This window comes from Myodes glareolus, chromosome 11, assembly GCF_982192425.1.
Source record: "Myodes glareolus chromosome 11, mMyoGla1.1, whole genome shotgun sequence".
NCBI lineage: Eukaryota > Metazoa > Chordata > Mammalia > Rodentia > Cricetidae > Myodes > Myodes glareolus.
In genome coordinates this window covers 26,030,279-26,054,761 of record NC_142036.1, presented here as the reverse complement: position 1 = coordinate 26,054,761, position 24,483 = coordinate 26,030,279, and the positions used below count along the sequence as shown (strand labels likewise).

Here is a 24,483-nt window from a genome sequence, read left to right as displayed (position 1 = left end):
CACTGCTTTAGGTCACGGCGTCTGTCACAGCCACAGAAAGAAACTAGAACGTTCATGTCAGGAACGCTAAACGACTGTCGGAAGACACTGCCAAGTGTCCATCCCAGACCCGGGGGAGGGTGGAGACACGGCCGTGCCCCTCAGCGCCTCTCCTGCTAGCACGAGCACGTGAGGAGGCGACCGCGATGATGGTGCCTACCTGCCTGGCCTTGTCAGCCTTCAGGGCCTCCATGTCATTCTGCAGCTGCTCCTTCTCCCGGATCAGCTCCTCACTCAGAGTCTCCAGGTCTTGGCTGCTCTGCTTTTCTCTCTCCAGCTGTGTTTGCAGCTTCTCAATCTGCAGATTTAAAGATCCAGCCTGTGACAGTCAGCCTAACTCAAGTGAGCTGTGCTTGGACAGACAGACGGAGCCTTCTCTGCCCAGGCTATTCCCACAGGCCCTTGAGAAAAAAGGTACCAATGTTACTTTGCAGCAAAGTCCTCCCCCTGCCTCAGTCATGGACCTGGTATGACCTGCACTTCCTGCTCAGGATAAGAGAAGTTACTTGGCAGAGGTCTGCCCTTGTCTGTCCCAGGTTACCCATGCTGCTCTGTGTCTAATCTACCCCATATCTTGCTTTTTTTCCTTGACCTGATCTACTTCCACTGTGTCAGACCACATCGCCCAAACACCCAGTGCCAGATTCCCCACAAGTACTGTATGGTTCCCCTTCCCCTCCTTATGCTTGGTGAAAGCACCTGGCTGCTTAGGTTTTATCCTCCTAGGTAAACCTATCATCAAACCCTGCCCCTTCTGCCCACGCTACTTTCACCATACTTCATGGCTGCTGCCCCAGACCAAACTGCCCTGTTCTGCCTAGACATTATCCTCCTATTACCCCCTGACAACACCAGGCTCTGACAGGGGCACCCACCGGCACCCAAGCTTCCGAGAACACGAGTTATCTGGACAAGAGTTCTCCACATCTTCCAGCATCTGGGTGCCCGTGAGGACACAGGACCTGAGTCAGCAGGGCTGGCTCCTGTTCTCTGGAGATGCTCAAGCTAGTCTACTCTGCTGAGGCTTCAAGCCCAGGCTGTCGGCCTCAGAGGGGCAAAGCAAACCTGTCCTCCCTACTGACGATGTGACTTTGAGTGAGTGCTTGACCATTCACCAGGGCCAGACACACTCATGATGCTCAGTCACCACATCTGCTGCACCACAGGTAGCTGAGCCTCCCTGGAGACTGCAGGGCCCACGCCCAGTTTCTGACTCTACGGGTCCGGGATCTGCATTTTATGTCATCTTAGTGTGCCTCAGGCTGCTGATTGGGGGCCACTGCTTTAGAAGCGATGCTGAGAAGCATCGGAAGCTCAGGCCACCGTTCAATCTGAACCTTGAAGGTAGAACCAGGGAAGCCCAGTGATCCCAGGAGCAAAGTACGGACAAAGGTTCAGGATCCCGCAGCTCTAAGAATCCTTGTCTATAAAGACTGCAATCTCTCTCCTCATAGTCTGGGGTACCATGATACCTTCTTTAGGAGAAACTGGGGTCCATCAGCGGGAAAGGCGGGACCAGTAGGGTGTGCATGCATCATGGTTGTTAAGAGTCCCAGCATGGGACCCTAGGGCAGATTTGATTCATCCAGCCATGTTGGTCACGGCTTTCCAGAGGATGCTACAATGTGCCACATACGGGCCTTTTCCAAAATCAAGACCACCTATCTCACCCGAGACCTGACACACAGAAGGGAGGCTGAGTTGGCTCAGCACAGAGCATGCTGGGGGGCCAGAAATGAGAAGTGGGGGTCACAGTTATGGGAGAGTACTGGCCCACAGGAGTCAGTGTGGCCTTGCACCTTTAAGAAGGGCTGGACGCATGTCCCTCTATGTATACTTCCAGGCCTGTGGGACAAGGCCCCCAGCTCTGCCCTGAGCTATGCCAGTCTTTGGGTCCGATGCTGCTGCTGCTGCTATCTAAACATGGGAAATCCCTGGGTCCTGCGTGGCTGCTCTGGGATCACCTCCATCTTTTTCCTTCTTGGTTCTCTGCTCCACATTCTATAGCTTACTGAAGATAGCAAACGCCCCCACCCCCAGCAAGCTGGCTATGCTGGGTTGAGAGCTAGCTGCAGGCTCGTGAGCCTGAGAAAGCTTCTCTCCTTACTGTTGGGGCTCAGACACTTCAGATAGATGCTCCTGACGTCTCCTGATGGCCCCAAAGCAAGCGGGGCCTTCTTCCTCTGATAATACGGAATCTTTTCCTATTTGGCTACAGGAACTGCACCCCCATGGCACCGGTATAAAGTTGCACAAAGACTGGAGGGAGGCAGTGTCTCAAGGACCCAGCAGGGAAACTGCAAGGACTCCAGTGAGCCCTACCACACAGAGGATGACTGGGGTTAATAGAAAGGAAATGGGGCGGGGGGTCGCTGAGCTGGTTGAGTGTGACCGCCTACTGGTGCTCAAGTGCTTACTCACCAAACACAGGGAACTAGGACCAAAAGATGGTCAGAACTGTATAAAGGATGGAAACGGCTCCTCTACTGGCTGGGCAGACTGCTGTCAGACACACTCTATGGGCAGGACACAGGACAACTCTGGTCTGGGAGAAGTAACCCTCCTTCTAGTGTCCCATTAGTCCCTAGCTACTGGGAACTCTGTGGGATGTCATGGCTTTCCTGAGACCACAGCAGGACAGGGCTGGTAAGAGCCAAAGGACTCAGGGAAAGCAGAAGCTAGGACTGGTCATGGGCAGGAGCTGGTGGCAGTGACCACTGCATGTGTTTGTATACAAAGGATAGTCTATAGAATGGAGGTGACCCACACTGTCCCTAGCCCAGTAAGAAGATAGCTCGGGCTTTCCTGAGAACCTACAGAGTGGGAAGGTCTCATCTTCTTTTATGTCAGCTCTTTTTCATTCTATCCAACACTGAATGACCATTTATAAAGACATTCCCTGCCCTGGGACCACAGAAACCCAAGAGACCAAACCATGTGCTCATGTCTCCCCTTTTCGCTTTGCACCACAAGACAAGGCATGAGAGAGGGGTGTCTCCTGTTCTCTAAAGAACAAATCACTTGGCAGCTAAAATGTCACAGGACAGTCCGTACTTTAAAGGACCATGAGAGGGTAAATGCAGCTAGAAGGTTCCATGAAGGTCCTTTTCACAGCGGGAGGGTTTGGGCCAAGTCCTGGCTGAGGAGAGAAGCAGCAGAGACAGGATTCCTGCTAGCAGACCTTGCTCCCCACCCACCACCTCACCAGGTGCCTTATATGGGACTAAGGAGCAAATCAAGAGAACACAGACAAGAGACACAGTTCCTACAGGAGAGCCACCAGTAAGAGAATGATTGCAGTCTCCCTGGAGTCTGGCAGTGGTGTGCTAAAGGCCCAGAGGCATGCCATTTCCTGCATGGCACACTGGGTGCCCCATGCCCGCCCAGGGAGGTTACCTTCTTGCTAAGCTGCTGGTTCTCCTTCTCCAGCTCCCCACATTTGAGACTGCTCTCCTCCAGTGCCAGCGATGCGTCCCGCAGCCCCTGGATGGTACTCTGGAGGCTCTGGTTCTCCTTCTCCAGCTTCAGGATGCGGCTCGAGGCGCACTCGTTCAGCTCGAACACAAAGGACTTCCTGGAGGCTGAAGTGCCGAGTCAGTCAGGGTCTAGCATTTCAGGAGCCCCCGCTTCCACCCTCTGACACAAGCCAAGCCCCAAGAACAAGGCATTCCTCTCGTTCTCCGTTCTCATCCAATTGGGAATGCTGCTTCAGCGCCCAAGAGTGAGGCCTAGGCTGGCAGAGTTGGGTCCACTCAATCTAGAGCTTAAGGAGAAACTGAATTACACTGTAGGCGCCAATCATGGGACTGATGGGAAGCTGGGTTACCACACTGCTCACTCAACTGACTCAAGGGCTGTAGGCATTTTCAGTGCCCACTCCAGGAGCAGTGGGCATCTCGGCTGCTCAGCAGGGAGGGCAGAGTGACCAGCTGACTATGAGTGAAGCAAAGTGATCCCTGTGTACATGCCTGTAGCTGCCAGCCTGGGCTAGAACCTGGGCAGCCTGTGTATATATGCCTGTAGCTGCCAGCCTGGGCTAGAACCTGGGCAGCCTGCGTATATATGGCTGCAGCTGCCAACCCGGGCTAGAACCTGGATAGCCTATGTATATAAGCCTATAGCTGCCAGCCCGGGCTAGAACTGGATAGCCTGTGTATATGTGCCTGTAGCTGCCAGCCCGGGCTAGAACCTGGGCAGATTTTTTCCAACCTCACAGTTACGTTGAAGAAAAGTCAGACAATACATGCAATGCTGCTTTGGATGTCTCAGTGAGATGAGGTAAATGTCTCTGCATTTACACAACCCCACACTTAAAATCTTGAGTCAAGGACTAGATTTCTTGGTCCTTTCCTCCTACAAGCAGAGGCACGGCTTCAGGTGAGTCCCAGGGCTTCTTGGGAGGCAAAGAGTCATGGTTGTTCCCCAGGCCCTCCTCTGTCCACTCACCAACTGGAGCCCCATCACAGTACACTATTGACATTCTCTGTCCCTCTACTCCTGACTCTCCTCATCACCCAGAGGCTAGGAGAGCAGAGAAGCTGCTGAAGTCCACAGCAAACCCATTCATGTGTGTTCAGACTCAGCGCGTGATGTGTGTGTCCAGATCCTTCCGCAACTATAAGGACTGAAGAGTGTTCGTGTCCTCTCTTGTACTATCATCTACCAGACCAAGACCCAACAGGCCAGACGGTCTTAAAGACCCTACGCAACAATGGCTGCAACAAGAAGGGGACTGGGACATCAACGCATGTCCAATCCTAGAAGCAACACAGGTTCAGAGACACTTGGGAGGCCTCTGGCCAGTTAGCAAAAGAAAGCAACCTAGCCATCATGGATCTTGGAGAAAGAACCTACAACCAGTATAATGTCTAACTACAGTCTGAATATATATCCTATACAGGCCTCATCAAACGGAGATCATCACAGAAGATGTAGTCAGCCCCGCCTGATACATCTACAATACAAGTCCTGCACCTAAGGTCAGGGGTCACAGCAGAAGAAGACTGTCAGAGCCAGAGGAACAGGAAGTTGGCTGTTGAGAGTTAAAGTCCTAGAAATGTCAGAGAAGCTATACCAGGAAGTCTCCTCGTCATGGCTGCCTAAACAAAACCAACAGGACAATATCAATAGACATGTTAACACACAACAGGGAAATCACATGGGATCTCAACCTAGGCAAAGAGTTACAGTCAACTAAGGAATGTTGAGAGCAGGAGAAATTCTCCCCCAAGAAAGAGTTCCCCAAATCTGCTATCCAGTACCAAATGGCCAGCCCTGAAAACATATACATACAAGTGACAGTCTATGCACTGAGAAGGGTGTTATTTATACATTTAGCTCTGTGTGTGTGTGTGTGTGTGTGAGAGAGAGAGAGAGAGAACAGTTAAAGACACGTAGGCCATGGATTTGAGAGATCAGAAGTGAGGTACATGGGAATGATTGGAGAGAGGAAAGGGAAGGGGAGAAATGATATAGCTGCATTTTAATTTTTTTTTAAAAAAAAGCCTAAGCAAAGCACCTGGTGTAAAATAAAAGTCCACTAACTCAGTCTGTGGCCATTACTTCTGCAATGCTGGACATTACTTCTTCCTATTGGACAACTACTGCAACACTTATGTGAAGGTCACTTTTATAAATTTAATATTTTAAGTATTAAGTTTTATTATAATTATTTGTGAGTGTGTGTATATAAATGCATGCACATGGATGTCAGAGGACAACTTGCAGGAGTTGATTTTGGGCACTGAACTCGGGTCCTCAGGCTTGGCAGCAAGCACATTTACCTGCTGAGCTGTATTCCACCACTGGTCACGTTTCTGATCCTCCCATGCTGGGAGTCAGCACAGAATAACGTTCAAGCTTCTACAAGTTCAACAGTGGCACCGACTGCAGGCAGCTTATCAGCAACTCAAGCACCCTCCACACTGAACACAAAGGTTTGTGCATCAGACCACCCAGCATTCGGGACTCACAGGTACAGTAAACATAAATGGGGCCAGACAGGGCTAAAGTCTCCTCCCATGAGGCTGAAGGCAAGCTTGCTGCCCTCCTTTGGCAAATGGGGAAGCTAAAGGTTAAAGACACGGTATTACTCCAGGCCCCAGGTAGAGGAGCCAGCACGCTGAGCCAGGTCTTTCCAAGTCTTTCTGTCTTTCCGAGCCCACTAGAGAGGCTGTGGTAGAGCTCAGTGGTTATGTATGTGCTTGGTATACACAAGGCCTTGACTTCAATCTGCAGCCCACACACAATCTCAAGTATTTAGGGCCAGGCACAGTTTAACCCAGCTACTCAGGAGAATGGAGCAGGAGGCTCACCTGAGCCCAGGAGTTTGGAGCCAGTTTGGGTAACATAGTGAGACCAACCAACACTATCACTAAGAATAAATCATAAGTCCAGGGAGATGGCTCAGTGGTCAAGAGCACTGACTGTTCTTGCAGAGGACCCAGGTTCAGTTCCCAGCACATACATGGCAGATCACAACTACCTGTAACTCTAATTCTAAGGGTAATATGACCGTCTTCTGGCCTCCACGGGGCCCAGGTATGCAAGTAGTACAGAGATATGCATGCAAGCAAAAACACCCATGCACACAAAATCATGTGGTCAGGAGATGGCTCAAGGAGTAAAGGTGCCCGATGACCTGGGTTTGGGTCCTCACATGGTGAATAAATAACCAATCCCCCACAAACTGTCCTCGCTTCCATGTATAAAGCATTTATTCCATGTATGCACACATGCATAAATAAATCTAATTTTTAAAATTAAAAATAAATCTATTGTAGCCATTGACTTAAAGGGTTCATAAACTACACCAAGCTGTATGAACTAAACAGGCCTTTGAAGCTAGCCCTGAAAGCCTGCACTGCTTCTCCAGTCCACCAGGGGGCAGAAGTTCTTCTTGGTGGACTTGAACCTCTGAGCCATAGACAATGCCTTCCCCCACCCACCCTGTGTGGCTCCTAGGCACCTCAGCTTGGTACACAGGCACCAAAACAGACACAATTCAGTGTTCACAGAAACAAGCTAATACAAGGCTTTCATGTTCAGAGCTGGTAAGAGCACTGGAAGAAATGACCTTGGTAGTATTCTCAGGGAATTTTTATTGATATCTTTCAAACCTAAAACAAGCCAAATGCCCAAGCCTGCTCTGTCAAGTGCTCAGTCAATACTAACTTGTTAAGTTAGGTGCATGGGAAAGGTGAACGTGGCTATTTTCAAACACAGGAATTGGCTTATTGTTTGCTGGGCGCTGGAGCTTCCTGCTGCAGTGCTGACTGGGGTCCCCCACCCTTCCCATAATGAACAGCTTATCTCAGGGTACCGGCAGAGGGCAGCAGTGCGAGCCAGGAAGAATGACTCTCCTCCCTCCCCTTCCCCTAAGATCATAAAGATCATAAAGAGCCGGAGACTAGGGAGAAGTGGCCACTTAGCATCCCCATCAGGGAGACAGGAGAGGCTGCATCCATCCTGCCCAATTATGCAAATGAACAGGGCAAATAATACCCAGGGTCCATTTATAATAAGGATTAGTGATCACTGGGGACACTTCTGGTGTCAGGGTTTTCTGTCATCAGCAAAGAGCTGTGATCTGGAAGCTTCAGAGCATCCATATGGGAAACCCAGAAAATCCCAGCACTTCATTTAGAGTTTACTTCTGGGCATCGGGGCTGCCAGGCCACTCACGTTTCCCCTGGGGATGACCATAATGAAATAGCTCCGAACGGCACTTGAGGAAATCACATTTTCTCGTGGAGAATGGATGGGCTGTTAGAAGCCGCAGAGGCGGTCACAGGCTCAGCTCCTGGGTGAGCAGTGGCTCGGTGGGGCTGGGCCCCAGCACTGGGCGCTACCTACCGTCGGACAGGTCTGCATGCTTGGACAGCTGCTCCAGCTCCCAGCCCAGGTGGGCCGACTCGTTCATGCTCTGCTTCTGGGCGATCTCCAGAACCATGTTTTCTTCCAGCAGCTCCTCGATTCGCTTCTTATCTGTGTCCCGATCCTGGGGTACAGAGAGGGACACTGTGAGAGTGAGAACGGGCTGACTGGTCTCAGACGCCAAGTACCAACGACCATCCACTCAGGGCACAATGCTTCCTTCCTGACAGAGAGCTGTGCGCAAACACCCCCACTCAGGGCCCCACGGCAACAGGGACCACTACTAGAGAGTCCCTTGACCTGGCCACTTAGGTCAAGGAGGAAATTCTAAGGGCCCAGTGAATGCTCTGAATGTAGGAACACAAGGAACAGCACTTTGCCACGTGACACTGTGGTGACAGGCAACTTGTCAGCTCTAAGGTAGGTCGTCTCTGCACCCTCAAGTGCTGTGACGAGATGACATGCCAGTGCTTAACCCATTCAAGAGCCATTGAGGACCCCTGAAAAAGACACACGCGTTCACTCTTGCAGAAGCAACATGTAAGGCAGGTCCTAGCTGTTTTGAGGGCAGTAAGTGTCCACTCGAGCCACCGAGTGCTGCAAGCTCTTAAGTCAGCAAGCTGCTGGGAGGCAGCAAACTCAGAAGCTGGCACACCAGAGGAGCTTGGCCCTCCTACACCCCCACCACGGCTTCTGCACACGGCACCCGTGTCATTCATACCAGTTCCAAGTCATGGAGTTTGGATTTCAGCTGCAGGTTCTCTTTCTCCAGCTCATGGACTTTGTCGCTGCGAGCCCGGGAGGCGGTCAGTTGCTCTTCCAACATGGCCTTGGTCTCGATTAAGATAATGTTGTCCTCTCTCAGTTCCTGAAGAGCAAACACCAACAGGAGAGCCATCAGATAAGGCCAGGGTCATGACCCTAGGACTTCCAAACAAAGTGCTTTCAGGCCCCTGGAGTCAGACAACCAGACGAGAGAGAGAGAGAGAGAGAGAGAGAGAGAAAGAGAGAGAGAGAGAGAGAGAGAGAGAGAGACAGACAGACAAACAGACAAACAGACAGACAGACGCAAGTTCTGGGAAGCTCGTATGCAGTCCTTGTCAGCCTCACCCATTCCCTTGAAGCCAGGCACGTAGACTCTCAAAGAAAAAAGTTCAAGGATCAAGAAAACATTTAATAGTGCTGGGGTGCAGATCAGCGCAGAGCGAAAGCCTAGCACGCACAGGTCCTGGGTTTGCTCCCCGGCACAGCACATAACGAGAACTTTGGGAAAGCAACCCTTCCTCAATGTCTTCCACAGTCAGTCAGATGATCCTCAACTTGGACCCCACTGGAAAGTGGACTCTACTGACAGTGTGGGTCACCTCTGGGCTGGTTTCCTTTAACACAGGGAAGTGAAGGGGGTGGCCTAGACTGCCGAGGGGACGGAGCCCAGGACGAGGTTGGGGCCAGTCAAGTCACAGCAGAGGAAATACAAATCCCACAGACAGGTGCAGGCAGAAACTGGCCTCTGCGGGCATTATAGGAAGAGGCCAGTCTATGAGCCATGTCGGTCAGACCTTGCTGTCCTGAGCCTCTCACGTCCCATGAACCCTCCTCAGCAGCACTTGCTGTCCTGAGTGCGCGGCACAGTTTATAAACAGTGCACACTGGGAACTGTCACCTTCCTTGGTGGGGAAGGTTCTCAAGGCTTGTCCCACTCACAGCCTGCAACAAGGACCAGGGATGGAGCTTGCACGTACCCACCGTGTGCTCATTCTCCTACATGGGCCTGAATCCAAGCTTCCCAGAAAGGAAAACACTCATGGACACGGGCGTGATCAAAGTTGGCCCTGGGGGCGCAGTTCACTGATTCTAGAGTCTCCATGCCCAACAAAGACTGCATCACTGGGGCTGGTTCTCTCTCAGCCGCTCCTCATAACACCCCTCAGAGGGCAGGCAGGGCCAATCCCTTCCCACAGACGGAGAAACAACCCAAGTGCATGAAGGAAGGTGTCCAAAGTCACAGGCCTGCTGTGGGCTGAGGCTGAGGTTCCCATTTAAGCTGTGGGCTCAGACGTTTCTCCATGCCCCTCAGCTTTTCAGGGGCCTCTGGTGAGTAAGAGGCCAACGCTGCCACCAATGACATAAGACAGAGAACACGGAGGGTCTGGAATCACCCAAAGCCCGGCATGATCTTTGCAGTCACTGTCCATCCTGTGTCTAACAAGGTCTACCCACCAGCCTCACTTTCAGCCTTGCTATTCTGATTTGTTGAACGACCACAGGACAGGCTGTATGTCTATCTGCATAGTCAACCCCTACTTAGTCTTCAAGATCCATCCCTCTGAGGACTTGGAGTCGACATTATTTATCCTGTTCACTAAGTCAAGTCAGATATCTAGGTTTCCACTCTTCTTGCTCCTGCTGAGGTAAAGGTAGCAGCCTTGTCCTCTTCCCCAACTCGGGAACTCTTGGGAAGGAACTGTTTGTTACACTTCTGCTCACTGAGTCTTGTAGGAAGGGGGAGTTGGTGGTAGCCTATGTGGTGGTCTTTGAAGGACTCAGATACTACGACAGGCAGGGACAGCACCCAACAGAATCATCTCTAAACACCCTTCAAACTGCCTCTGCTTTGGTCTCAATGTCCCCAGTATTAGGTAATGACATTCCTCCCTGCCTTACACATCTACCACCTCACAGGACAACAACCAGCCAGGAAAGACACTATACTTAAGCTCCTGCAGGCCAAGGGCTTCACTAGCAGTCTGCAGGGTTGAGAAGTTGACTCCATGGCTCTGGGCAGCTGTCTGGCATACTTATCTGTCCCAACCAGGGGGCTGTTATCAAGTCCAGCCCTGCCCTGCCCACAGTTGGGGTGGTTATACAGCCATAGGTTAGACTAAAGGTCCTGTCCCCAAATGAATTCAAAGAGTAACTGAGGGGGCAGTGGGCCAACTCCATTTCTGCCACGAATTTTGGCTGGAGGAACTCTCAGACTGGATAACTGCCTACGCGAAAGAGCGGGTTAATAATGCATGCACAACTCTGATTACACAACGCCTGAACTCACGAGCTGTCCAGTCACAGGCACTTCACACCTGGGAAGGACAAAGTTCAATCCAGCACTCGCCCACAAAGCAGCTCCTTGTTAACACATAAAAATTGTTTGGCAAGGGCTTAGGGGTGTTGCTGAACAGTGGAGGACTGGCCTAGCATACATGAAGCCCTGGGCTCTGTCCCTAACACTGGAAAACAAACGCATACGACAAAAATTAACTGGTTTCCCAGAGTGCTTCGTGACCCCCCACGAACACCAAACACTGGAAGGGATATGGAGTCAAAGGAAGTCTCCTTTCCAGGGAGCTTGGGATTGCAACACACAGGGCTCCTGGCGTCCACTGTAACAGAAAGCCCAGGGATGCCGAGGGAAGCAAGAGCTGGGCCACCGGACCCATGGCAACAGGCCTCTTGCTCCATCCTGCCCTGTCTCTAACCTTCTTAGCCCCACTGCCATGGAGAGTCAAGGGCAGGGTATGCTCTACCCTGACCCTGAAGGCCTGCACGCCTGAAACAAGGCCTGACCTGAAGAAATGTAGGGACCAGAGCAGAAACCAAAGGTCCCCTCTGGCCTGTTCAACTTGACAGATCTCATCACAGTACCCAGAAAGCAACAGGGACAAAGGACACCCCAAGGCAGAAAGAACAGAAGACTGCCCAGCCAGCATCTGAGTTCCCCTCAGTGAGTTCCCTGGGATTTAATACTCCTCACTTGGGACATGACTGCTTAGTTGGGCACAAACTGTAGAAGGCTGGGGTCCCCCATAAGCACCTCTAGTTCGCCTGCACCACCCTTACCCCCTTTCCTTCTCCTTAATGGCCAAGGCTCCCCCTCATTCTCTGGCAGCCACTCGGGACTCTGGAGACTGCCAGCCACATTCCGATCCCAGACCACTTGCTTAGCAACTGTGCCGCCTTTTCTTGTCTGGAGAAAGGAGGTTGCTACACACCTCACAGGGTCACTGTGGGCCTTAAACGGTACGGTGGACCTAGAGCTAAAGGCAGTTCACGGTCTATAGTCCCTACCGCTCACCTAAAGGCCACGCTGCACATCTGCTCCGTAAAGGACCAGAAAGCAGTACCCTGTTGGGGCCAGAGGATGGGTGCCAACAAAATTGTACCCACAAAAGCCAACGGTGGGCTGGGTTTAATCTACAGAATACAGTTTGCTGGCTTGCGAGCCAAGAATGTCACTGGTGCAGAGGCCTCACTATCAGAGAGGCACATACTATCTGCCTGGGCATACAGTCTGGTCAGGAGACACAGAAACATGTATCACAGTAATACCATACTTCACACATCGCCCAGAGCGGCGCGGGGGTGTGGGGGTGTGGGGTGGGTGTGTGCTTATAAAAGAAATGTGAAGCACATGACTTGCTGAGCTCACAGACCCAGCCCTGCTCTCTGGCCCTAAGCGGACAACTTCTGAATAAATGAGTACAAGGAGAGGCAGACAACCTGGGAAGTCGGCTGCAGAGGCCCAGGGTGGTGGCTGCAGTGGGGGGGTCAGGGGCAGCACTGAGTGCTGGACAAAGGGAGAACATGGAGCCATCCGGTGATATGAAGTATATGGTGGACCACTGGAGAGGCCGGGGGACTGAGGAGCATAGTCTGTGTACAGTTGCCGGAACAACCAGAGCAAGCCAAGAGAGGTCAACTAGAGGCATGCACAGACTTCAGATACCTACTGAGGACAGCAACATGCTGAGAGGTGGGAACACAGGTTTAAAGGATGATGGGCCCCTGGGCCTGATCCGGGTGGGGTGAGGTGAGGAGAAAAAAAAGAGGACATGAACCCCGCACAAGTGCAGGGAAAATGACTGAACTCCACAGTTAGCACAGGCAGGCATGGAGGGCAGTGATTCTGGACACATTAACTGAGGCTCCTATGGGGCGGAGATCTGAAAGCAGGGAAGGGTCCAGTCCAAAGCTCAAGGCACTGAACGCATCTCCCACTGAGGGTGACAACACATCTAGAAGAGCTAGGAACCTCAGGGTATCTCAGGGTACAGGGGAGTAAGTCAGCCTGGGGTCAGGGCAGGAATGTCCAAACTGTCCCTTACTGACCCTGGGCCCCCCTACTATCACCTTAGAGGTGTGATCTCAGAATGGGAGTTACAGGAATGAAACACGTTGGAACTGGTCATTAACTCAGCTCCTAAGGACCAGGGCCTTGCCAGTGACCCACCCATCTCTCTGGCTGCTGTGTCCCTGCAAGACCTGTTCCAAGGCTTTTATCTCCACTTGGGGGTTCTCTACAGGGAAGGGCTGGCTAGAATAAGCTTGCTGCAGGCATGCCTCTGTGCCTGGGAGGCCAGGGCAGGACACACTCCTCCTTTCGTAACAGGACAAGACTTGCCCAGCACTTGGCAGAACAGTGTATGGCTGGGTCTCTGCCCTTCTGATTAGTTCGAAACTAGCACTTCCTAGAAAGCTGTTCATCTACACAGCACAGGGAAGACCACGGCCACTGTGCTCAAGATGCACCCGCCATCTGATCATGTGCCTTCTGCTTTACGTAGAATTTTTTTAAAAAAAGATTTATTGTTATATATAGTGTTCTGCCTGCATGTACACATGCACACCAGAAGAGGGCAGCAGATCTCATTACAGGTGGTTGTAAATCACCATGTGGGTGCTGGGAATTGAACTCAGGATCTCTGAGTTAACAGCCAGCGCTATTAACCACTTGAGCCATCTCTCCAGCCCCTTAGGCAGAAATTCTAAGCCAATCAGGAAATACTGAAAAACCTCCCAGGCTGTGTCACTACCCTACAACCCTGACTGAGACCCTCTTGCCCCAGGCAGCGGCCCTGAGGCCCACTGTTTTCAAAGGGAAGCCACAGGGGCCAGCTAAGCACCTTACCACGCCTTTTCCCGCCTCCAGTGTGGCTATACAGCTCCCCGTATGCAGTTCCCATCCTTCTGAGAACCAGACCAGGAACCACAGAAACACTGCTGCAGCTTAAGGACAAACTGTAAATCTGTGATCCAGATTTTACTCATGAAATTCAACTTGCTATGGCCCTCGGACCCGAGCTCTTCCTCACCTCCTCCTCCTCCACCCGCACTGACACGTCCTTCCTCGGGGATCTGCACTGGTGTGCTCTTCATCACCCATCAGAGAGGATGGCTCGGTCACCCCACCCCCACCCCCCACCCCCTGTTACGGAGAAGTGTCACAAATGGGCACAGCTGGTGCGAACGTGACAGCTAAGCAAGCCAGACTCTCGCTTAGATGAGCTTGCTCACCTGCCCATCGTGACTAACTCGACCCGTTCCAGTCCCAAGGAGAGTGACCCTCAGGCTTCTCCCTGCATTCTCCCTAGAGCAAAGGACTCTACACAGCGACTGTTTCTTTCAAACGGTGCAGGGTTTCCCAAAGATCTCATGCCTGCTGCCATGTGAGGTAGACTCCCCACCCAGGGTTGGAAGTCTGCACAGACAGAGCAGACACACACAGACAGGTATGAAGTTCTGTAATTCTCGCCTATGGAAGTGAGCACCCCGCAGCCGAGAGCCTCTGTAGGAAAGTATTATGGTAGCACACGCCTGTAATTTGTGCGTGTTAGAGAGTGGAAATCCACAGGTCAAGCAGGCCAGAGGTTGGTGCTAAGCGTCTCCTCAATGACTTTTTTACTTTATTTTGAAAACGTACTGACTGGCCAGCAAGTCCCAGGGACCCTCCTATACCCGCCTCCCCAGTGCTGAGATCACAGGAGCCCTCCGGCTGTGGAGCATCACGTCACCAACTGAGCCATCACTAACCCTCACCTTTGAAGAGAAATGTGTATGTGTATATGTGTATATGTGTGTGTGTGAGCGCACGCACTATATGTGCTTTTCCTGTATTCAGATCTGGGCACCACACACCAGAGAGGCCAGAAGAGAACGTTGGATGCCCTGGAACTGAGGTTAGACAGTTGTGAGCTGCCATGTAGGTGCTGGGAATTGAACCTGGGGCCTCCGAAGGTCAGCCAGTGCTCTGAACCACCCTTTAGCTGTCTCTCCAGTCTGAAATGTGTGTTCTTAACAAGTCCCTCAGCTGATTCAGACCCCAGCTTGAGAAATGAAGAGCTAAGATGCAGGGAAGAAAGGTGTTTCATAGCTTCAAACTAGCACTTCTGTTTCATAATTAAGTTGATGTGGCCAACCAGGTATGCACCTAATCAAAGGGCTAATGGCCCCTTTCTCCATTTACTTAAAGTGTGTGTGTGTGTGTGTGTGTGTGTGTGTGTGTGTGTATGTGTGTGAGAGTGTGAGAGAGAAAGAGAGAGAGAGAGAGAGAGAGAGAGAGAGAGAGAGAGTGAGTACATGCTGGCTGTCCTGTTTTTCTCTGCCTTATTCACTTCAGACCACCTCTCACTGAACTTGGAGCTCACTATTTCTTTGGACGACAAACCCTACTATTCCTTCTTCCATCAGAGGTGCTGGTGGGCCCAGGCCCAGTCCTCTGATAGCGGAACAGTTACCTCAATCCCTGCAGACCCAGACAACACCAGAACCTTCAGGAAAAGCAAACTACCCAAAGTCTCCAAGCCACACTTGACCTTAAGGTCAAAACACCCATGGGCCCACAGGCCAGTGATGGCTGGGAACAGCCTATGTCTATAGAAAGCACAGTGTTACCAGCTCTGCAAATGCAGCATCACCCAAGAAAGAATCTAGTAAGTATGATTCTTCAGCTCCTGGTGTGTGCCAAGACTGTTCCAGATGTTGAGAATATGTATCCATCAGCAGCACGAACCAAGCTCCTTTCCCAGAAAGGCCTTTCTGGTGGGGCCCAGGAAAGCAGGGAGAGGCTTAAGTGCCAGCCCAAAGGAGCCTCTGAGATCTACACCAGCATTCCACCCACTAGACTGCTGGGGAATAATCCTTTCGTACACTGTGAAAATGGGTGGCTCTCATTGTTAATAAAAAGTTAACTGGCTAAGTAGAGTTTTCAGGGCAGAGAGAATGTTGGAAAGAAGAAGGGCCAAGACTGAGGAGTCTCAAGCCAGAAGCACCATGGGAAGTTGATAGACGAGGTAAACAAGCCTCGGGGCAGCACACAGATTAACAGAAATGGGTTAGTCTAAGTTGTAAGAGCTAGCTGGTGACAAGCCTAAGCTAGTGACCCACCATCTATAATTAATTAATAGGTCTCTGTGTGGTTATTCGGGAGTGACGCTGGGACACAGAGAAACTCGGCCTATACTAGACATTGAACAAGAATGGTACACTCTGCATACCTTGGCTGGCTGGGCCCCCAAGCCTCCAAGTTCCCTTTGCATTGTCCACCACAGACACACCAGGATACATAACCCTGACCTCATCCCAGGTACTGACCGCCCTGCTGGTTGCTTTCTCAGGCTTCTCAGAATTTGACTCCTCTGCATGGTACCCCCAACCTGGAGTTGCTCCCCGTCATCTCAGGCTCTTCTTTTTCCTGTGGTCACCCAGAAAAGCATTCCTGATCTTGGCCCGTGTCCTGAGGGGGGCTCTCTTGTACGGCGCCTGCATAGCACGGACACCACAACCTGACTGCAGGCTTATTAACCTGCTTCTCACCAGGTACGGAGCTTTAGGAGGGGACTGGCAGGGTCCCTGTCAGTCCCATGGCTGTCTCCATATTGTCCAATGTCACCACAGGGCAAAGTTAAACTCGCCCCAAAGTGTGTCAAGTGTGGAAAGGCCAAAGAAGGTATCACAACTGTTCTTCACATTCTCCAAGGGTAAAGGCAGCTCACACTTGCTGCTGGGAGTTCTCCAATCCAAGGAGCATCCAGATGCTGTGTGTTCCACCATTACTCGAGTCCTGGGGCCATGTTGCACAGATGTACAAACTTCTCCTCTCAGGCCCAATTCACCAGGAGTCTCTGACCCCACAGTTACTGCAACCCATGTACACATCATCACCTGCCTTGCAAGATCTCATGTAGACAAATGCATTCCTTCTTACTATTAATAAAACTACTTCATAACTTATTGAATTAATAATATAAAAAGTGTTACTGTACTCAACTGAATCAGGTGATGAGAACACGGGTGGGAAAGAGATTCCCTGCAAACCTCTTTCAATGTCTAGGTTCGCCCTGCTGCAGAGAACAGAACTCCTCCATCATCAGCATCATCAGCATCATCACCATCAGCAGCAGCAGCAGAAGCAGCTCCTAACACAGTAGCTTATCTGCATGTTCACAGGAGAACAGCCTGGATCTGGGACCTGCCCACCTCTGCTATGTAAGTGAGTCCTGGCCATCACATCGTACTCCTGACCCTGTCTGGGGACCTTTTAAAGTCCCAACTTCAGGAGTAGTTGCAGAGACAGCAGTTTGGGAAACCTGTACAAGACCATGCCTGAGGCTCTATCTGTGGCATCGGAACAAGCAACTAAGCGCACTGGTACACACTCTCCACCTGGAGCCCGGGCCCGAGTGTACTCCTCTCAACTTGGGCAGAGGTAGTAAGCCATGTTCCCAAGACAAAGGGAGGCCAGGGCCCCTGCTCTAGCTCCTTGCCCAGCATCTAAGGTCTTCTTAGCAGGGAGGAGGGTGAGTCATCCGGCTACTCGCATTCCGCAAGGGGACACTCCCTGAGCGGGTCTGGGAAGCAGTGCTCAGCCACATCCTCTAGGGCTCACCTCAGCAACCCTGGCTGCAGCAGGAGGGCGAGTGTGCCAGCAGGAAAGGGAAGTCCCACAGCAGGGATGACAGAGGGCCGCTAGACCTGTGCTCAGTGACCCCAGAAGCTATCCAAGCTGAGGCAGGACAGCTGGAGCCAGTGTGAGCAGGGAGGCAAAACCCATTCTCGGGGGGGGGGGGGGGGAGCCCAGTGGTAAAGGCATTTGCTATGTAAGGTTGACAAATCAAGTGCAATCCCTGGAACCCACATCAAAACTAGACACAAGGGGGTGGAAGGGCAGCTCCGTGGTTAACATTTAGACCCCAGCACCTGTCTCTATAGAGCAGCTCTCAACCACCTCTAACCTCTGACCTCTGTGGGCACCTGCACATGTATGCACACAGTTCCCCACATATACATCATTAAAAATAAGGTTAATCTTTTTAAAAAAAATTCAAAAGGCCAGACGTGCTGGCACACACTTGTTACGACACCTCTATAGTGATATGGGAAGCAGAAATGAGAACCGGATGGAGGCTCGCAGATCAGCCAGCCTGGAGAGTGCAGGGGCATAGACACCCGGGCAGCCTGGGGAGTGCAGGGGCATAGACACCCGGGCAGCCTGGGGAGTGCAGGGGCATAACCACAGGAACGACTCTTTTTACCTCAACAAGGTAGGAGAGGCAGACGCTGGAGAGTCATCTTGATCCACACATACACTGTGTGTGTCCACTTACAAACGCAATGAGTAAAGTGATGCTAACAACTAGCAGGGCTTCCACTGCCTAGGAGTAGACGAGGGGACCTGCATTCCACATCGCTCATTTTTAAAACTTCATTAGCGGCAGTATTTTTATTTTATAGATGGTGGAGACTGAGGCCTAGCAAATAGCCCAGAAATTGTAAGCCTTAAGAAACAAACAAAACCACAGACAGGAGTCACCACCATATTATTATGATGACTTGGTTTGATGTCAACTTGACACAAGCAAGAGGCATTTGGGAAAACGGAATCTCAACTGAAAAATGCCTCCAAAAGTGGTCTAAAGCTGAGTCTACAGTACATTGTCTTAGTTAGAGATTGATCTAAGAGGGCTGTTGTGGGTGGTGCCTGAGCTGAGCAAGCCATGGCTTCTCTATCAGCTCCTGCTTCGGTGGCTGTGCCCAACAGCAGTGGCTGTGCCCAACAGCACTCTGCCTCAAGGGTGGCCACTCACCTCCATGCGAGCCTTGTAAAAGTCCACATCATGCAGCTTCTCCTTGCAGCGTATCAGTTCCATCTCCAGCCTCTCCACACGGTTCGCCTTTTCCCTCAGCGAGTCCAGCTCATCCCGATAGGCCCGGGCTGAGCGGGCATCAGCAGCGAGCTGGATATTCTGTAGGAGCGAGAAGGTGAAACCCCAACTTAAGACACTCATTGGAGGATCAAATCCCTACAGCATGGGATCTCCTGACGGCCAAGGAGCTCCATGTCCATGCACCCTGCATGGTCTCCCACACTTTCACTAAGAAACACGGTTGGCATCCTGAGGAGGCTCTCAGGACAACAACTGTGGACAGCTTTGCTACATTCCTGACCCCCTGGGACCGATTACTGGGGAACCCCAGCCTTAGCCCAGGCCTTGTGCTCACATCTTGCTTGGCCTTCTGAAGCTCCAGGACCAGCTGGTCCACCTCGTGTCTGGTATCTGCAAGCTGCTCCGTCTTCTCCTCCCTGCACGGGTGATTAGGAGAGAGTGAAGGGGAGGATGTTTCTTGGCAGGCTCAGGGAACAGGCTGCTACTTCTAGAACCACAGAGGGGAAAGGAGGGCACACGCGCTTCTAGAAGTCTGTGAAAATATTCCTGACATGTATTCTGTATGCTTGTACACACATGTGCGTGCATGCACGCATGTGCACAATTCACTTGTGCAAGTGTATGCAGTACCCATAGATTTGATAGTCCATGTCTTTCTCTATGCCCTCCACATCATTTTTCTTGAGACAGAGTCTCTCATAAAAACAGGAACTCGTGTTTCAGCCAGGCGGACTAGCCAGCAAGCCCTGGGGACCCTTGTCTTCACCCCCAGTACAGGGTTACAGATGTGCTGTTATGTGGGTGCTGGGATTCCAAACTCTGCAAGCACTGTACCCACTAGGCCATCTCTCAAGATCAAAATTCTTAGGTTTCTAACAAGCACCCTTAAACTGGGCCCAATAACCAACTACCTATTGCCCCTAAGTGAACAAGACAGACAGAGACTAGCCACAGCTCTGTGAGGCCAGACATGAAGAGGTAAAGCTGAGCAACTCCCCAGATACACAAGTGACATTTACAACTTCAAGAAAACGGGAAAGAACCAAGAGAGCCAAGAAAACAATCTGTTCATCCCGGCCCTAAACTGAGTCTGCATGAGCAGTCGTCTACTTTGATAGGCAGCCTGGCTGGATCCTAAGCACCAGGAAGCCCTCCCTACAAGTGCAGACCTGCAGAAGGCTGGTGATGAGCCTTCAGCCACAGGAGCTCAGAGCTGCCCCGCCAGCTGAGCTACCCCACACCACCACACACGCAAGCAAAGTACCTGAGAAGAACCATGTTAGGTTCATACCACAGAAGAGGGGAAAAAACGGCAGGACTCACAGTTCCTGCCTGACGCGCCGCAGCCTGGCCTTAGTGTCAGCCAGTTCAACTGCCAGGTGCTGCTTGTCTTCGCTAGACAGGCTGCTGGTGGGGCTTGGTGTGGAGTCTGGACTGGAGAACTTGCCGGGGCTGGGAGGGTGCTGCGCCTGGAGGTAGTCCCTCTCTTGTGTCAGGTCCACAATCAGCTGGAAGACAGGGAGAAGACAGGCATATGCGGGGTCACTGCTGCTCCCTGGACTGGCCCAGTGTCCAGGCCCAGATTCAGTGAAGAACCACTGAGACAAAAAGTCTGAGAATCAGGAGGGAGAACATGCTACATGTTTACAGAGCAGGAGCAGAAGCAGACCCCACCCATGTTAGGAACCCTGGTCAGCCTCTGTCTTCCTGTGGGCATCTGTGCTGAGGCTATTCACCACAGGGGCTATACCCTGGGGGGATACTGATGTCCCACCCTAGAGACCCTGACCAGCAGGCCGGGAGGAAAGGCCGCGTCAGGGACCCACACTGCCAGCCACAGCTGTCCCCCAAGCACACCTCGGTGCACTCGTCCCGTTCATCGATGAGTCTGCGGAGGTGGAACACCATGTTTCTGGAGAGGGCCTCCAGCTCCTCGGGGGCCACATCTGGCAACTCCAGCCACTGCAGGTCAAACACATTCTCCTGGTTGTGGGTCACCTGTGGGAACACAGCCTAGGATTGCAGAGGCTGCTATGCATGGCCCTGGTATTCCTGAATGCCCAGGGCCGTGTAGAGTGTGACCTAGGCAGAGCCAGAGGCCACTCTACACCTCATTCCCACATCAGGGACAGCAATTTACTTCCCAGACGTGATTAAAACCTCACTGATAAATTTCCCATGCCCAACAGAGGGGGCTCCTTAAGTCCTGTCCTAGGATGACAAGACACTCATTCTCTGGGATGCTGTGAGCTGCATTAATTCACAACATAGAGAAAGTGAGTTTTCAGTGTGTGGACGAGGAACAGCTCTTAGCTTATTTCTTAAAATCTAATGCAAACAGAACAAAAATGTTAAGCCTCTTAGTTCAGAACCGTGCGTACATAGCAATCTTGGTTTCTTCAGGGGAGTTATTTACAGTCTTAGGCGATTTTGAGTCTTTGGTCTCACTCCCACAGACCACAGAGGGCAGCCTGGCTTTACCACTCTCCTGAGCAGAGAGCTGAGGATCTGCTGAGCTGCCGTCCTCTCGTCGTTGGGAGAGAGACAGCACAACACATAGGTCTCAAGGGGACGGCAAAACCAGGGGAAGAGGTGTCCACGGCGGAAGCACTCAGATGTCTGAACAAGGAGAAATCTTATCCCATGGTATCTTGCAGTCAGGATCTGAAGGCCAAATCCCCAACCTGATCTAGGCCAGGGCTGGGAAGACCCTGAGTCTCAATGTCATTGTGGATGGCCTCAGGGTCTCCAAGCCCGTGTCACGTGGTCACCTGAGTTTTTTAATTTCAGGCCCATTCTCCCCCTCTCTTGATCCTAACAAGCGGCTCCATGGCAGATCCTGAGCATGGGGCTTTTAGGAGGCACCCAATGAATTCCTATGCTAGCCGTCAAATTTGCTAGTTTACACAGGCCTCTTTGGTTGTATATTTCTTTTTCTCTTTTAATATCCTGCAGTCTGATCAGGAAGGACAGTGAGTGGCAAAGAACTTGCAAATTTCAATGACCTAAGACTGTCCCTAGACACACATATTTGCAAAACACAATACCCACAAGGAAATTGAAAGGCAGACTACTTCTTAAACTCAAAGAAGCACAGTAATGGGTGAGACTATTTATTAAATACTGACTTTCTCTTATGTCAGCTTGTCTGGGCCTCCTCCTACTGCATGCCCCCGTGGCATCTACCTCATGCTTCAAACCCTGAACCCTGCCGTGCCCCAGCCACCATGGGAGCCAGGTATCCCAGCCACAGACATGTCGCCAGCACCTCCCAGGAAAGCCCTGTGCCTGGGGCCTCTTCTAACTGCACAACGGCTCTTGCATGTTCCCAGTTCCGCATTTCTCTACCGTGTCTAAGTAGAGCGCGCGCTGAGCCCAGACAAGGCACGGAGCACTAGGACACCCCCGGTGGACAGCTGCTACACATGAAGTCACCTTTTCAGCTGATACCATCTCAGCCAACCTTAGACAGAGGAACAGGAAGGTCTGCCTTGTCCTGCCCCATGGCGGTGACCGCGTGGAGGCCTCCTGAGGCCGTGTTCTCAGGGTGTGCTGGCTCTGACATCTCCCTTGGTGGCAGCTTGTTTCCTTGTGTCTCACTGACAGCAGTGGAGACGCTCTATAAAGATCAACTGTTCAGAGCGGGATGACATTTGCCAGAATACATTTTCAGGGCCAATAAATCAAATTCTGAGCCTAAACCATTTGACAGCTCTTAAAAATAGTCTGAGTCCATATAAGGCAAGAAGAAGCAGGCAGAAAATGACTTGATTGAAGTGTTGATTTTTTAAAAAAAAAAAAACAAAAAACTTCTATTTTATTTTAGCTTGCTGGTGGCTACCTTTCCAAACACAATCAATGTGTCTGTGGTGTTATGAAACCTAAAATTAGCGGAACCATTCATGGTGATGGAGTCCTCAAACTTTTCCACGATGGAGATGTCACCTCTTGCTATAACCCCAGATCCATGGCCACACCCCCCACACCCACCCCATGCCTACCTCCTGGATGTGAGCCACAATGCCAGCCTGGGTCTCGATGTCCAGCTGTTTGATTCTCTCAATGAACTCCTCTTTCCTCTCACACTGTGAAGGGTTTATACAAGTTAATGGAAGCATTTGTCCAAGTACAGAAAACCTAGGTAATCAACACACCTATAGCAGCCTGGGGACTTTGTACCCCCCTCAGACTAAGACTGCATAGAGCTCCTCTGTCCACATACAGGAGACTGGTTTCTGAGACTTACCTTTGATCCCTCCCAGGTGAGAACCTAGGTGGGACACAGAAATGCTTGCTTCACACAAGCTCTTCACAAGTAAAGAGAACACACCGGACCCAGGGCGAGGGCAAGCACACTCCAACCATAAAGGGCCAGAGGGCAACTATGTCTGCTTGGTGGCAAGAGGGACAGAACCCAGGCTTTTATACAGGCTAGTCAAGTGCTTTTAATCTTGCACCAGCCCTTCTTCATTGTTTGAGACAAGGTCTCCGTCGTCTAGGTTACCCTCAAATTCACAGTTCTCCTGCCTCAGCCCCCAAGTGCTAAGATCACGGGTGTGTGTCACTTCATCCAACCAGATGCTGACAGTTATCAATTTCCTGGCCTCTGTCACAGTTCCTCAACCCTGCCATCGCAGCTGGACAGCAGGCAGCGACAATTGCAAAGAACAGAGCGTGAAAGTGGCTCCGTAAAACCTACTTACGAAAACAGGTGCCTGAGATCTTGCCCACAAGCTGTAGCGAGCACACGGTATGCTATCCCGGCCTGAGGGGGTCTGTACCTCAAGATGCCTGGCACTACAGACGGTTGCCACATTGTTTCCTAGCAACTCCCGTAATGACGGACTGGCCACCCGGAACCCTCCCCAGCCACTGAGCAGCCCTACCTGAACAGCACAGCCCAGCACCAACAGCAGCACCTTCTTAATCTCCTCCATGCTCTTCCCTGCGTCAAAACAGCAACAGATGTCATTAAATTCAACTGCTTAAGCAAGTCCTGGGAGATGTGTTTTGCTTAAAGGAGGTCTGGGGGGGTGGGGGTGGGGGAATCATAGAAAAGACAAAAATAAAATAAAACAAAAAAAAAATCCCAGTAGCCACTTACACGTGCACACTACACAAGAGTTCATTTATTATTTTTTTTTTAACCATGAGAATTCTGCGCAGAACCATTTGAGCCCTTTACCATAAAATAAAATACCTCATAAAATCTCTCTCTCCATGATAATCAACAGACCTTTCCCATCGGCAAAACTTGTTAGCATGTACTGTAAGCAAACCACAGGAGTCTCCTGTGCACAGCTTTGCCTGTTATGGGGTATCTCCAACAGAGCAGGCGGGACAGCATAGCAAACCCGCTGTCTACAACTTTACGCTGCCAATGCTTTTGTATCTCACATCCCCTCCCCCTTTTGTTGGTGAAGTTCAGTGTCAGACTGGAGGGCTCTAATATAAACCACAGAAAACATAGATGTCCTCTTCTGTTTTTCGAGACAAAGGCTTCCTACGCACCCTTGGTTGGCCTGGTCCTGTGACTGCCTCCTTCTTCAGCACCCCAACCTGTGGCCTTACAATCGAGCACCCACACCGAATCCACATTACTTTTTGATGGTTACCACAACACTTTGCA

At 51.3% G+C, this 24,483-nt stretch overlaps 1 protein-coding gene and 1 long non-coding RNA gene across 4 annotated transcripts in view; one reads left to right on the top strand and one right to left on the bottom strand.

Moving 5' to 3' along the window:
* The window catches only part of Ccdc88c (coiled-coil and HOOK domain protein 88C), a 128,323-nt gene that overhangs the window by 43,750 nt on the left and 60,090 nt on the right, over nucleotides 1-24,483 (bottom strand). For all 3 annotated transcript variants that reach the window (XM_087911573.1, XM_048449450.3, XM_087911574.1), the window contains 10 exons: nucleotides 23,741-23,799; nucleotides 22,856-22,939; nucleotides 20,712-20,852; nucleotides 20,178-20,362; nucleotides 19,189-19,270; nucleotides 18,774-18,932; nucleotides 8,636-8,782; nucleotides 7,894-8,038; nucleotides 3,436-3,620; nucleotides 200-337 (listed from right to left, as the gene is read on the bottom strand). In XM_087911573.1, the coding sequence (XP_087767699.1) occupies nucleotides 200-337; nucleotides 3,436-3,620; nucleotides 7,894-8,038; nucleotides 8,636-8,782; nucleotides 18,774-18,932; nucleotides 19,189-19,270; nucleotides 20,178-20,362; nucleotides 20,712-20,852; nucleotides 22,856-22,939; nucleotides 23,741-23,799 (1,325 nt within the window). The remainder of the gene's footprint in view (nucleotides 1-199; nucleotides 338-3,435; nucleotides 3,621-7,893; nucleotides 8,039-8,635; nucleotides 8,783-18,773; nucleotides 18,933-19,188; nucleotides 19,271-20,177; nucleotides 20,363-20,711; nucleotides 20,853-22,855; nucleotides 22,940-23,740; nucleotides 23,800-24,483) is intronic.
* On the top strand, nucleotides 12,362-17,721 carry LOC125410087 (uncharacterized). The gene is made up of 3 exons (XR_007234979.3): nucleotides 12,362-12,664; nucleotides 15,308-15,620; nucleotides 16,305-17,721. It is a non-coding gene; the product is annotated as an uncharacterized LOC125410087 (long non-coding RNA).